A 15,550-nucleotide genomic window follows, 5' to 3' on the forward strand; every position below is an offset into this window, starting at 1 on the left:
GAGATAAAAAAAAAATATTTTAAATTATATTTAGTGATCAAGTCTAATCAAATGGTGATTCTAGTTTTCTTATTCTCATTAGTTACAAATTTTTTACTCTCCTATCCTTACTCATATAAAACTAACACGTATTAATACTCAAAAGACTAATTTATAATTAAAAAAAAGTATAGAACGGTTTGAGAGGAGAAATTCATCTTGGGAGCAATTTTGAGAACTGATTGAAGATGAGCTGAGTGAAATTTATATATGTCTAACATTTCTTACTTAAAGTTTGGTATATATGTTTGTTATGCATAATGTGAAAGTTGATAAAGATGACAAACTTGATAAAAACATTTACTCTAATCATTAATAGATTTATGAAATTAAAATCATAGGTAGTTCCATTATATTAAAAATGCCCTACATTAGAGTGATGGGGTATAAGTGTGGAATTTTTCTGAAATGTATAACTAATTTGTGTTATATATGTGCAAAATTGTGAGTAATAATACTATATACATATCAATTTTAAGGTAAAAGATCTATATATCTATCTCAAACATAATTAAAAATAAAATCATAAAAATAAATAAACATTGTAATATCTAACCAAACAAGCAATTAATTATAAGTTTATGATAAACAAATAATGCATCATAGCAAGGTAAGATCTATGAGGCTATGACTTAGTCTTTAAATTTCAAATTAAAAACATAACACTAACATTCATTCATAAGAAAACAAACATAACTCTTTCACTACTCATCGAAAACTCTGATTTTTTCCACAGAAACTTGAACAACAGAAGATGCCCTCGGTAAATCCAGCAGTGCTTGCAACGTGCGTCGCTGGTTCAACTCACGAAGACTCGGGGCTGATTCTCGAGTTCCACATTCATCTGGCAAATCATTGTATATGACTAGATTCTCCAACACTAGTGCATTTCGGAGTAGGAACTCTACTAGATGTATCTCCTGGTTTCGTCCCATGAACCCGTAAATTTGAAGAACCTTGAGGCTTCTTTGCAGACAAAGGATATCTCGAGTCTGATTCTCAAGATAGTTATCCTCTTCGAAATGAAAAACTTCCGGTTCATATCCCTCAAACATGTCATTAACAATCATCAGCTGAATAATCATAGAAAATTCAGATTGTTAGAAGTTCTAGAGTAAAAATAAGAAAAATTAAAAAGCCTTATGAATTCTGATAGGCGAATACCCAATCGATGTCTTTGGCTGTATAAATGTCCAACATCAATTTCTCAAGACAAGGACAACTTTGCAATAACAGGACTATTCTAGGTAGTTCTTGTTTCACATAACCGACAGTTAACCTTAAGTTTGTCAAATTCGTGAATGAACCGTGCAGTTGTTGACTTAATCCAATATCACACGATGGAAGAACCTTTATCAACAAAACAAGGAAACATTAATAAACAAAATAATGATGGTTAGAGTAAAATATGAACTTATAAACTCACCTGAATGCACCAGCTACATAAAGCTAGAGTCTTGCAACTTCTTAAATTTATCATAATCATAGCTATGAAGTTTCCCTGTTCATTATCTGAAAAACCTTGATTGATGTCGATTGAACAGTCTTCCAGATTGGTTGCATTTCTTATGGTTGAATTCATAAGATATCTTCCTATGATCACCAGGTTCATCAATTGAGGAACAGATATGTCAATCGTAAACATTTGCCAATATTCTGTCATACAATTGAGCAAGATCAAATGTTTGATTTTCAGATCTTGTTTACAAACGAAAAATCTCTCGGTTACAGAGCATCTCTCCAAGTATAAATCTTCGAGGACTGGACATTTTGAAACAAATTGTCCAATAGAACGGTCTAGAATCTTCACATCTGTCAAATATAGAACTTTTAAGTTCATAAAAGAGCCAAATCTAGATGCTTCAAGTTTGCAGAAGTTCAAAAAGAAACTTGTAAATTTGGGCTCAAAAGGGTGACGAGGAAGTTGAAAAGTCTGTGCTGTTCTTGTGCGCCTCACTGCCAAACCTTCTAGTTCATAGTACAAGATTGGTGTTGATGAGAATTTCAACTCAAGCTTCTCTATGTCTCTTGTCATCAAAAAGTGAACCCAATTGTTAACATTTAAGGAATATATTGTTCTAGGTTCATATTGAAGCGATAATCGTGTAAAGGTTATGAGACAACCAGAGTGATATATTAAAATGCGGTTCACAAACTCTGCAAATCTTCGTTTGCCCTCATCAAGCAATTCACTTCGAGGTTGCTCTTCATGTAATACACCGCGAATTTGTCTTGTCATTTTTGAAACAATTTCATTCTCATCGAGAATAAAAGTTGGAGTTTCACACATAAGATATTGCCATTGTTTTGAAACCATGCCCAAAATTATCCAATACTCAAAAGGCAAAAATAAGAGTATGTGATGCATAACTTCCCTCGGCATGTGACTTATGTAGTCAACCCCTTCTCGTGCAATTTGTTTTGATGTTTCTTCACTTTTTCCATCTTCATTGGTTGGTTGGTTGTTTCTCACCATCTTGAGAAAGTAGTGCTTCATAAAAGGATTACAAGTATGAATTAGGTAATTAACTCATAAAAGGCTTATTTATCAACATTCTAAAAGATTGTTAAGACATGTCAAATAATTACTATCTAAAACATACTTGTAATTGAACATAATTGACTATAAAAATCATAGGATGACTAATCATGCAAATAACTAAGCTAAAAGAACACAATAATGATGAAGAAATCTTGGATCTAAAACCTTCACTATTATGTCCTTTTGAGTATTCTTTTATCAAGTTTTATCCTTTGCATGCTTGGAAGGGGAAAACGAAAAGTTTTCAAGATTAGAAACAAAAGAAAGAAAGATTAGACAGTCTATATACCTGTTTGAAAGATTGTATAGCCTATTCGTTCTAAATAGATTCACCACTAATGACTTTTACTAATTGGTTTTCTTTCAATCTATTTATATAAATATTTTTTCTATATGGATGGCGTCATTATATTATTTATGAGTTTGAATAGTGAATCTAATATAAGATTACATAAATCTTTTACACTTTCAACCAACACAAAAATGTCTTGGTCTTGTATTAAGATTACATAAATCGTTTATACTTTTGAGCCAACACAAAAATCTTTCAAGTAAATGTGCACTTGAATAATATTAATATTGGTGGTATATTATATGCAGCCTAATCGTTCTTAATTAGTTATGAACTAATGATTTTTACTAATTAATCATTTTTAATCTATTTATATAAATATTTTTTCATGCATCATTTCAAAACAAAATATATCTTCTTTAATTCCACCTTATTTTATATAAATGGCGTCATATTATTTATGAGTTTGAATAGTGAATCAAATATAAGATTACAAATATTTTAACATTTGACGTTACATAAAAAAATGACTTGGTCTTATAGCTACCGTCACACATGCCTATCTTGCACGATTATAAAAAGATACATACACTTGCATAAATGTATGGTTATATTGTATGAAATGCTATTTCTTAATCGGTTATGAAAATAATGGTCCCACTAATTTATTTTTCATTAAATTTATTTATATAATATTTTATTGCATCATTTCAAATCAAAATTAATCTTCTTTAACTCGACCTTCTTATTTTCTACCTGAATTGTTTCACATTATGAGTTTGAAAAGTGAATCTATTATAAGATTATATATTATTGCGTCATTTAAAAACAAAATTCACCTTCTTTATATCCACATTTTTGTTTACTTAATGCATGGCGTCACATTATTTATGAGTTTCAATAGTATATCTAATATAATATTACATAAAATTTCAGCAATTTAAATCGATAGAAAAATAGTTTGATCTTGAAGCTATCGGTCACACGTAATCGATCTTACAAAATTATAAAAGAACACGTGCACTTACATAAATCTATGGGCATGTCAAAATTATAAAAGAACTCGTGCACTTACATAAATCTATGGGCATGTCTTAAAATTGCTGGTGGGTAAATAGAAATATATTAAATTCTAAAATATATAATATCTATATTATATGGTATGAAGTGTCTAGAAAAAAATAAATATTACAATCTTGATAAAATTATCTATATTATATGGTATGAAGTGTCTAGAGAAAAATAAATATTGCAAATAAAATTATTATAGTAAATATGTTTGTAGATATATATATCTGGCCGGCCCTGGGGTAAGCCCGGCAAACCTACTCTTAGGGCAGCCCACTTGTTAAAAATATTAAGGTATTTAATAAAATCTATTTTAATTTTAAACGTAAAATGATATAGTTTAGTGGTTAAACATACAAACTTAAATTTTATATGGTTATGGGTTCAAACTTCACCAAGAACATTTTTTTTTCTATTGGGACTTCCGTTTCTCTTATTTAATGCCTTCACATTGAGGAAAAAACTGCCTCACTATTTAGAGAGGAACTATTTGAAGTTTTACCTTTGGCCATTTCTCTTTTTAAGAAATCAACCAATTAAACAAAGTTAGTTGAAAAATAACAAATTAAAAACAACATGATCATATTAGAGCCTCATAATTAGTGATAGAATCCAATAATTCATGTTTTAATGATCATATGTTATAGTTTTTACACCTGAATTATTCATAAAGAAAAAAATAAATTATGAACACTAGACTTAAAACGGAAAAAAAGAAAACTTATAAACATATGAACAAACATAAAAAAAAAAATCAACAAAATAATGAGCAAAAATACTTGGCAACACGTGTACAAATTTTTAAATGCATATCAAACTTGTTATAATGGTGAGAATCCTGAATATAAATATATTTAAGTATAAAAAATAACAAATTGATTAGTAAAGTTATTCAAATAAAATTATGAACACTATAAATATAAAATTATCTATATTATATGGTATGAAATGTCTAGAGAAAAATAAATATTGTAATATCGATAAAATTATCTAATATTAAACATGTTTGTAGTAATACAATAAGAAAAGTGAAATATATATGATATTTATGCCTTCACATACATCACTATTTAGTGAGGAACTATTATTTATACAAATTTGAAGTTTTACCTTCTGGCCTTTTCTCATTTTAAGAAATTAATCACCCAAATAAACAAAGTTAGTTGAAAAACTAAGAAATTAAAAACAATATGATCATATCAGAGCCTCATAACTAGTGATAGAATACAAGAATTCATGATTTTATGATCATAAATTCTAATTTTTACACCTGAATCATTTATAAAGAAAATAATATATTATGAAAACTAGACTCATAAACGGAGAAAAAGAAAACTTATAAACATATGAACAACCATAAAAAATTTAACAAAATAATGAGCAAAAATACCTGGCAACACATGTACAAATCAAACTTGTTACACTGACAATAATCCCGAATAAAAATATATTTAAGTATAAAAAATAACAAATGGATTAGTAAAGTTATTCAAATAAACTTATAATTATAAACACTATTAATATAAAAATTACATGGATTTCATTTTCTTTTTATTATTTATAAAGACATCAGTTATGGTGTGTTTGACGAAGAGGAATTAGAATTGGAATTGACATTGGAATTCTAATTCCAATTCCATGAGAATTGGCATTGAATTATAATTCAATTCCTATGTTTGGAAAAATTATAGAATTGTAATTTAATTTCAATTCCTATGTTTGGGAAAATGATAGAATTGTAATTCAATTCTAATTCCTATGTTTGTAAAATAAAATATCGGTTCAAAATATTAACTTTTTAAATATGTTTTTACGTTTTTGGCACGTTTAATACGTTTTTGACATGTTTAACACATTTTTACACGTTTTTGGCACATTCAAACACGTTTTTGACATGTTTAACACATTTTTACACGTTTTTGGCACGTTCAAACACGTTGTTGACATGTTTAACACATTTTCACACGTTTAACATGTTTTTCACGTTTTTGGTATTCTTAACACGTTTTTGACATTTTTGATACGTTTAACATGTTTTTCACACGTTTTAACATGTTTAACACGTTTTGGCACGTTTTTAACATGTTTAATACGTTTTTCACACGTTTAACATGTTTTTCACGTTTTCACACGTTTAACACGTTTTTGGCATGTCTAACACGTTTTACACATTTTTGACACGTTTAACATGGTTTTTCACGTTTAGGCACATTTAACACATTTTCACTCATTAACACACGTTTTCCACGTTTAACACATTTTCACACATTTTTCACGTTTTCACACGTTTTTCACACGTTTTAACACATTTTTCACATTTTTCACGTTTTCACACGTTTTTCATGTTTTTCACACACTCTTCACACGTTTTAACAAGTTTAACACGTTTTTCACGCTTTCTCACGTTTTTCACTCAATTCAACAAGTTTAACACGTTTTTGGCACATTTTTAACATGTTTAATACATTTTCACACGTTTAGCATGTTTTTCACGTTTTTCACACGTTTAACATGTTTTTGGCATGTTTAACACATTTTACACATTTTTGACATGTTTAACACGTTTATTCACGTTTTGGCACATTTAACACGTTTTTCACACGTTTAACACGTTTTCACACGTTTTTCACATTTAACATGTTTTTCACACGTTTAACATAGTTTTCATATTTTTGGCACGTTAAACACATTTTTGGTATGTCTAACACGTTTTTCACACGTTTTCACATTTAACACGTTTTTCACACGTTTAACATGTTTTTCATATTTTTGGCACGTTAAACACATTTTTGGCATGTCTAACACGTTTTTCACACGTTTTACACATTTTTGACATGTTTAATATATTTTCACGTTTTGGCAAGCTGAACACGTTTTTCACACGTTTGAACACGTTATTCACGTTTTCACATATCATTCACGTTTTAACACATTTTTCACGTTTTTGGAACATTTAACACGTTTTTGACATTTTTAATATGTTTAACACGTTTTCACACGTTTTGATAGGTTTAAAACGTGTTAAACATGTCAAAAATGTAAGAACGTGTTAAACGTATCAAAAATATATTAAACGTGCCAAAATGTGAAAAACGTGTTAAACGGGTTAAAAACGTGTTAAATGTGTTAAAAATGTGTCAAACATTTCAAAAATGTAAAAAACATGTGAAACGTGTCAACAACGTGTTAAACATGTTTAATGTGTTAAAACATTTTCAACGCGTTAATAACATTTTAAACGTGTTAAAAATATAAAAATGTGTTAAACGTTCCAAACATGTGAAAAACTTGTTAAACGTGCCAAAACGTGAAAAATGTGTCAAAAATGAGGTAAATGTGTCATAAACATAAAAAATGTGTTAAAGGTGTAAAAAACGTGAAAATGTGTCAAAAACGTAAAAAAAACGTGTTAAATTGTCAAAAACGTGAAAACGTGTCAAAATGAGGTAAATGTGTCTAAATTGTAAAAAATGTATTAAACGTGTCAAAAACGTAAACAAATGTGTTAAATGTGTCAAAAACGTAAAAAAAACGTGTTATATTTGTGAAAACTTGTTAAACATGCCAAAACGTGTTAAACGTTCCAAACATGTGAAAAACTTGTTAAATATGCCAAAACGTGAAAAACGTGTTAAACATGTTAAAAATGTGGTAAACGTGTCAAAATCGTAAACAAATGTGTTAAATGTGTCAAAAACGTGAAAACGTGTTAAACGTGTCAAAACGTAAAAAACGTGTTAAATGTGTCAAAAACGTGTTAAACGTGTTACATATGTGAAAAACTTATTAAACGTGTCAAAACGTGCAAAATGTGCCAAAATATAAAAAACGTGTTAAACGTGTCAAAAACGTGTTAAAAACATGAAAATCATGTTAAACGTGTCAAAAACGTGTTAAACGTGACAAGGAAGTGAAAAACGTGTCAAGGAAGTGAAAAACGTTCTTAATGTGTCAAAACGTGTTAAACGTGTCAAAAATATGTTAAACGTGCCAAAAACGTGTTAAACGTGTCAAAAACATCTTAAACGTGTTAAAAACGTGAAAATCATGTTAAATGTGTCACAAAACGTGTTAAACGTGTCAAGGACGTGTTAGACGTGTCAAGGACGTGAAAATGTGTTATATTTGTCAAAAACGTGTTAAACATGTCAATGACGTGAGCTACGTGTTAAATGTGTCAAAACGTGTTAAACGTGCCAAAAACGTGTTAAAAGTGTCAATAACGTGTTAAACGTGTCAAAAACGTGAAAATCATGTTAAACACGTCAAAAACGTGAAAATCATGTTAAACGTGTCAAAAACGTGTAAAAGATGTGAAAAACGTGTTAAATGTGTCAAAAACGTGTTAAACGTGTCAAGGACATGTTAAACATATCAAGGACGTGCAAAACGTGTTAAATGTGTCAAAAACGTGTTAAACGTGTCGAGGACGTGAAAAACGTGTTAAATGTGTCAAAAACATGTGAAATATGTCAAAAACGTGTTAAACGTGCCAAAAATGTGTTAAACATGTCAAAAACGTGTTAAACGTGTTAAAAACGTGAAAAATCATGTTAAACGTGTCAAAAACGTGTTAAACGTGTTAATGACGTAAAAAACGTGTTAAATTTGTCGAAAATATGTTAAACGTGTGAAAAACGTGTTAAAAACGTGTTAAACGTGTGAAAATGTGTTAAACATGTCAAAAACATGAAAAACGTGTTAATTTGGAATTACAATTCTGACCTAAAAATATTAGAATTGAGAACTATCAAATTATACTATATTGAATTCCATTGGAATTTTAATTCCAATTCCAATTCTTAATATTAAAGTGTCTAACAAACATAAGAATTGGAATTGGACCCTCCAATTCCAATTCCAATGCCAATTCCAGGGTTATCAAACACACCCTTAATGTAATTTACTAAAATAGATAAAAAGAAAATAACCAAAACCAATAATGGAGATAATCAAGAACGGCTGTATAATGGAGATAATGGAGTTATAAATACAAACTTAATTATTATATATCTTATGAAACATGTGGTATATATAGTCAAATAAAATAGTGCACGTCCATTTTGATTTCCGTTTGTCGGAGTTTGCACCGTTAGATGAAGATCGACTTCAAATTGTTGACAGTTTGTTGGTTATTTTTGAGGTTACATTCTGAACGGTGAAAATCTGTTTTTTAAAGCTTCTAAGTCAATTCAAGAGAAACTAAAAGTGCATAATTGATAAGCTTGATTAATCTTTCTCTTTCTGTTTTTTATTGTTATTTGTCAAGATTGTTTATTTTTAGCAACTTTCTCATGGTTTGAAAAGTTTTGACGGAGAATCCAACAGAATATCGCTCGTTAATATTTTCCAAGATCATATCGATCTACCGTTATTCACTTGGGAGGGAATCAATTTCATTGGCGACGACTTTCCATCTTTTAACGAATACAAAGAATTTCTCATTTTCTCATTGTTTGACATTCTTCAACCTCTATTCTGGTCGTTCAAGGTTGAGATGCATGGAGAAGCGTTCTAGAAATGCTTTTGCCAGTTTCTCTATGGCTTGTAGATACACTACCATTTTTTGGTGGTACCAGCACAATGCAGCTTCCTCAAGATATTGAGGGAATATGTGGAGAACAGTCGATTCTCCAAGTCGCAATGGGGTCATTGCGGACATATACATCTTGAAAAAAATAATTGGATCGCTTTTTTTGATGTATTTGGATATGGATGGAATGACGCCTAGTGGGATGACTGCTCGTTCGAAAATTCTCATCGTGTCTTTCCATTCGTAGTGCAGTTCCACACTTTTTCCTTAGGCATCTTGTCGAGTTGGGCTTGCATTTCCATTTGCATGGCTCGTACTTGAGTCATCTAGTCTTCATAATCCGTAAAAAGAAGTTGACTAGGAATCAGGATTTGGCGCTACAGAGGTCCCGGAGGGTCGGACATTCTCTCTTGTGCCCCATGTTGGGCTAGTGTGGTTATGTCGATATCTTCCTCAGAGTCTTCGTAAAGTGAGACCTATTCTTGAGCTTGATGACCAATAGTATGAGATTTAGTAGGAGTAACCATAACTGGAGGTGGTCGGTTAGGTGTTTAAGAAGAAGAATATATGTTTTGAGATGTAGACGAAATTTGCTAATTAGCCAGGACTGGTTAGTAGTGCGAGTTGCTCCGTGATATGTTGCAAAACTACCTTCATATCCATGAATTCGATTGTAGAGACCATTTCAGGACTTCGAGGTTCTTTGACCAATTGATGGCGTATAAAACATCTGGTTTTTGGATATCTCTTTCTGGGGGCCGTGTCAGCTTGTTGCAGTCGTGAACTATTGTGAAGAGAGAGAGGTGAGGGTTTTATACTTGCATAAAAGTATAAATGTAATGCATATGCACATAAGTATTAACGTAAAGAGAGTGAACATCTCGTTTTGTGAATTAGAAACAAACGTAGAGTTGCATATAAATACACTCGCATAGTTTATTACATATAGTGTTCTCTTGTTTGTATTTATAGAGAGTCTGAAAGGAAAAGAGTGTTGTTAGTGGTGATAGCCTTTAGGTATGACTATAGCATGTGTCTACACTACTGGAATCTTCCTCCTCTTTATTTGGTCTCATCTTCTCATGTTCATCAAAAATAACGGTAAGATAGTTCCTTTTCTCTTTTGGAATAATCATTTAAGAGGCGTTGTGCCATTTCTAAAGATACTTTATATAGGCCTTGTGATCGATATGCATGTCCGTAGAGATGACATTTTCCATATAAAGGGGCATACAATCACGATCGAAATGTTTGTAGAGGCCGTGAGTATAGTAGAAGGTGACTCATTCTAAGACCATAAGCATTATTAGGGTACGTTGTCCATCATATATGCCATTCTTTTGATAGAGTACCATGGGAGTAGATCTCGGACTTCGTCGACATTCTGTACGAGCGGTTTAGATGAAGCATTCCTCATCCTTCTATATTGAAGAGTGGGAGATAAGATGTCTCTGGGACATATTGGCAGTAGGCTCCCTAGCTTGTCGAGCATCTAGATGTAGAGGACTAGAGGTGAGCCTCTTTTACTTACGAAAGTGGTTATGAACGAGTTGTTTAAACCCATTAGCATTTCAACCAAGATGATACTTGAGGGGTCTTTGATTCCCCTTCACATGTGGTATGCTGCTTCAAGAAATTTAGAGAATGGCTTGTCATCCGCGGGAGCCATGAAGAAGTGAGCCAACGAACTGTTATTGTCATTAGGGAGGATCCCAAAGTTATGGAAACTTGTCCATTTCTAATTTCTATTTTTGTCCATTTCTGGAAATCGATGACGTCGATTTTGAGGATTGATTCAGATGTCATCCTTGTATATCCGTATTCCTCTTGTAACAACTGTTTCAAGGACATTGCTTCCACCCGTGGTTTAAGGTATAGAATGTTCTTGTTATCTATCATCAGGATGGCTCGAAATTCCTTGAGGATTGGGCACATGTGCCTTTCACCTAGGTAGTAGACCCTTCCGGTATGGGTCCACCTTGTGAAGTTTATTTTGAAGTTAATAAACCTCATGATGGGGGTAAACCCATAAATCCCATAGTGACACTCATTTTCGAGGAAACTCTCACCCCATGAGATCATCTCAATATCCGTTAGCATGGACATTGTCTGTGATGGAATATTTCAAAACATTTACAAACAAGTGCTGTTTTGAAAAGGAGAGAACATGTTTTAAGAGATGTCCACTTAGACTATACATGCTTACACATAATACATATATAGTAGTCATATAAAACTTGTAGAGACTAGGTTTTGATCGTCTGGATACAATAAAAAACCAATTGGGTTTGTAGTAAGTTGTCAATTTTTCATTGACAATTTTTACACAAAGGCGTAGAAGTACCAATCCCGGTTGAGTAATTCTTTGCAAGTAGGGTAGGATGAGGGTGACATTGATGGGTTATTTGATTGGGCTCCCAACTATGAAATAAAAAGACCAATTCGTTTAAGAAGTCTAGAAGGCATAAGCCCTGAAGTTCTGAAGCCTAGAAGTCTAGAAACCTAGAAGCTTAAGAGTCCTTTTGTATTAAATATGGGCTGGTAGTCTTATTGGAAAAAGACTCTTGAGCTGTCCTCGATCTACTGTAAAAGCTGGAGAAAGTTTCCTTATCAAATCACATATGAAATTCATCTAGCATACACTTATAGAGAGATAGTGAAATCTCTTCTTTATTTAGCTCTTATTTTCATTTGTTTCGTGTGTAACATTTGATTATAGTGAAGCTTCTTTTGGACAAAAGTCCCGTTGTTTTACTCCTTGATTTGAGGAGGTTTTCCACGTTAAATTCTTGGTGTTCTTGTTTTATTTATATTTACTTTTATATTTGTTGTTTCTCACTCCTAAAGATCCAATCAAGTAGAGAATAGTTATTATCACAAGTGTGGTGATTATTCCGCTTTATTCCCAATATAGTGGTATCAGAGCTTGGTTCTAAGCGTGTTTATTTTTGATTGGTTTATGGAGATTAACACAAATAGAATGATTTTGTTGAATGACTCAAACTATCATATCTGGAAGGGTAAAATGAAAGATCTTCTATTTGTGAAGTCTTTGCATTTACCTATTTTTGGTAGTGAGAAACCCATCTCTAAATCTGATGAGGAATGACGTTTGAGCATGAATAGGTATGTGGTTTCATTCGTCAATTTGTTGAAGAGAATTTTTATAACCACATACAACATGAGACAAATGCACCTACTTTGTGGGGGTAATCTTGAGAATTTGTGCTTCAAAGACAGAAAGTAACAAATTATTTTTGCTCCAAAAGATTATTCAATTGAGATATAGTGATAGTGCTTCTATGACTGATCACTTGAATGAGTTTCAAGGTGTTCTTAATCAGATGTCAGGAATATGTATAAACTTTGAAAATGATCTTCAAGGTCTTTGGTTATTAACTACTCTGCCTGATTCGTGAAAGACATTTAAAGTTTCTCTTTGTAATTCAGTTTATATTGGTGCAATGACATTGGAGATGAGAAAAAGTGGTGTCTTAAATGAATAATTGAGATAAAAATCGCACGGCTCTTCATCACAGTCAAATTTGTTTGTTGCTGAAAACTAGGGAAGACATGATAGTAAAAGTGAGAAAGATAAGTCGAGACATAGAGGTCGGAACAAGTCTAAGTCAAAATACAAGCCAACTGATTGTTACCATTGTGGAAAAAGTGGACTCATGAATAAGAATTGTTATAAGCTAAAAAATGAAGCGAACGGATATAAGCAAAAGAAAGATGATTTTGAAGATCGCGTCTCAACAACTACTTATGATCTCTTAACTGTTCACAAAGAGAATACAAAATTAACCTTGTATGCGATGCGTCAACTTGGGTGTTTGACACAAGATTTTCCATACATGTTACGCCAAAGAAAGATTACTTTAAATCTTATACTTCAGGTAAATTTGGAGTATTGAAGATGAGTAATAATTTCGTTAGTAAAGTTATTGGTATTGGCGATGTTTTCCTAGAATCTTGCAATGGATCGAAGTTGTTTCTTAAAGATGTTCGACATGCTCTAGACATGAGGTTGAATTTGATTTCAACTGGAAAGCTTGATGATGATGGTTTCTCAAGCTCTCTTGGTTTTGGAAAATAGAAACTTTCGAAAGGTAACCTCGTTGTAGCTTGAGGAGACAAGTTTTCAAATTTTATTTAATGCAATCTTTAATAAGTAAAGATAATGAGAATGTTGCACGGAGTAAAAAAGTTTCAAAGTTATGGAACCAAAGACTTGGTCACATTAGTGAAAAGGGGTTGAAATTGCTAGTTAAGAAAAATGCTATTCCGAGTTTGAGTGAGACAAATTTGGAGAATTGTTCTCATTGTCTTGTGGGAAAGTAAACTCGATTACCGTTCAAGCATTATTCTCCCTCAAGAAAGTCAGATCTCTTAGAGTTGGTGAATTCATACATTTGTGGACCTTTAAAGGTACAAACTAATAGTGGTACTCTTTACTTTGTTACATTAGTTGATGATCATTCTAGGAAGCTTTAGACTTATGTTTTGAAAACTAAAATGAAGTCTTAAAAAAGTGCTCTTGTTGAAAGAGAAACTGGAAAGAAGATCAAATGTAATCGCAGTGATAATAATGGTGAGTATTGTAGTTTATTTGATGCATACTGCAAACAATATAGGATTAGACACTAGAAGACACATCCAAAGATTCCTAAGTTGAATGGACTTGCAAAAGGATGAACAAGATAATTGTTGAGAGAATTAAATGTTTGCTTTCAAAAACAAAATTGCCCCCAATGTTTTGGGGTGAAGCATTACACACGGTGGTACATGTTATTAATTTGAGTCCTATAGTTGCTTTGGACGGTGAAATTCCAACTAACGTATAGACAAATAAACATGTTTCTTATAATCACCTACGAGTATTTGGATGCAGGTTATTTGTTCACATTCCAAAGGATGAAAGATCAAAGTTGAATGTGAAGAGTCGTGAATGCATCTTCTTGGGTTGTGGCAAAGATGAGTTCGGCTACAGAATGTATGATCTAGTTGGAAAGAAGCTTGTCAGAAGTCGTGACATTATCTTATTTGAAGATGAGACTATTGAGAAAAGGGTTTAAGCTAAAGACGATGAGTTAAAGAGAAAAGATGAATCGATAAATTTAGATAAAGTTCATTGATCTAATTCACCTATTTTAGTAGAAAATCGGGTGCAAGAGGATGACATTGAGGGTGAACATGATGTTCACATGTAGAATGATAGTAGTGAGCAAGGTGAATTACCTACAATTCCACTTAAACGATCTACAAGATATCGAAAGCCTTCAACACAGTATTCTCCTGATGAATATACATTATGTGGGAGCTAAAGTCATATGAAGATGTTAAAGATAACGAAGAATGGGTTGATGCTATGAAAGATGAGATTAAATCTTTACATGACAATCATACATTTGAAAAATAGGTAGGTATATAGACTAAAGCAAGATGAGAATACTTTAGCTCCACGACACAAAGCTCGTTTGGTTGTCAAAGGGTTTAGTCAAAGAAAGGGTATTGTTTTTGATGAAATATTTTTTACTGTTGTTAAAATGATTTCAATTAAAGTTGTCTTGAGTTTGGCAGCTAGTCTTGATTTGGAAGTTGAACAAATGGACTTGAAGATGACTTTTCTTCATAGTGAATTAGAAGAAGAGATTTACATGAATAAACCTAATGGGTTTAAGGTGAAGGGTAAAGAAAATTATGTTTGTAGATTGAAGAAAAGCTTGGGTGGCTTGAAACAAGCTCCTCGACAATGGTACAAGAAGTTTGAGTTGTTCTTGAAGGAACACGACTATAAGAAGACTACTTCCGACCATTGTGTGTTTGTGTAAAAATTATCTCTTAATGACTTTATTATTCTCTTACTTTATGTTGATGACATGCTTATTGTTGGTCAAAGTGCTGTGATAATTAATAGGTTGAAATAAGACTTAGGGAGTCCTTTGCGATGAAGAATCTTGGACCAGCGAATTAGATTCCTAGAATTAGAATCAGCCGTGATAGAAAGACAAAGAAATTATAGTTGTCTCAAGAACGATATATTGAAAAAGTATTGTAGAGATTCAATATGGAG

General features: G+C 31.9%; 1 protein-coding gene across 1 annotated transcript; it reads right to left on the reverse strand.

Moving 5' to 3' along the window:
- Positions 1-743: 743 nt before the first annotated feature.
- LOC124946275 (F-box/FBD/LRR-repeat protein At1g78750-like) lies at positions 744-2,515 on the reverse strand. Its single transcript, XM_047486841.1, has 3 exons — positions 1,466-2,515; positions 1,204-1,389; positions 744-1,112 (listed from the first exon to the last, which is right to left on the reverse strand). Exons 1-3 carry the CDS (start codon positions 2,513-2,515, stop codon positions 744-746), a joined length of 1,605 nt encoding a protein of 534 aa, XP_047342797.1.
- Positions 2,516-15,550: the final 13,035 nt, after the last annotated feature.

The sequence above is a fragment of the Impatiens glandulifera genome, chromosome 7 (genome assembly GCF_907164915.1).
Source record: "Impatiens glandulifera chromosome 7, dImpGla2.1, whole genome shotgun sequence".
NCBI classification, from domain to species: domain Eukaryota; kingdom Viridiplantae; phylum Streptophyta; class Magnoliopsida; order Ericales; family Balsaminaceae; genus Impatiens; species Impatiens glandulifera.

Coding starts and splice junctions, on each gene's coding strand:
- LOC124946275 (XM_047486841.1), bottom strand. CDS start 2,515: ATGGTGAGAAACAACCAACCAACCAATGAAGATGGAAAAAGTGAAGAA. Junction 1,390..1,465: donor TATGTAGCTGGTGCATTCAG/GTGAGTTTATAA, acceptor TTGTTGATAAAG/GTTCTTCCATCGTGTGATAT. Junction 1,113..1,203: donor CAGCCAAAGACATCGATTGG/GTATTCGCCTAT, acceptor ATGATTATTCAG/CTGATGATTGTTAATGACAT.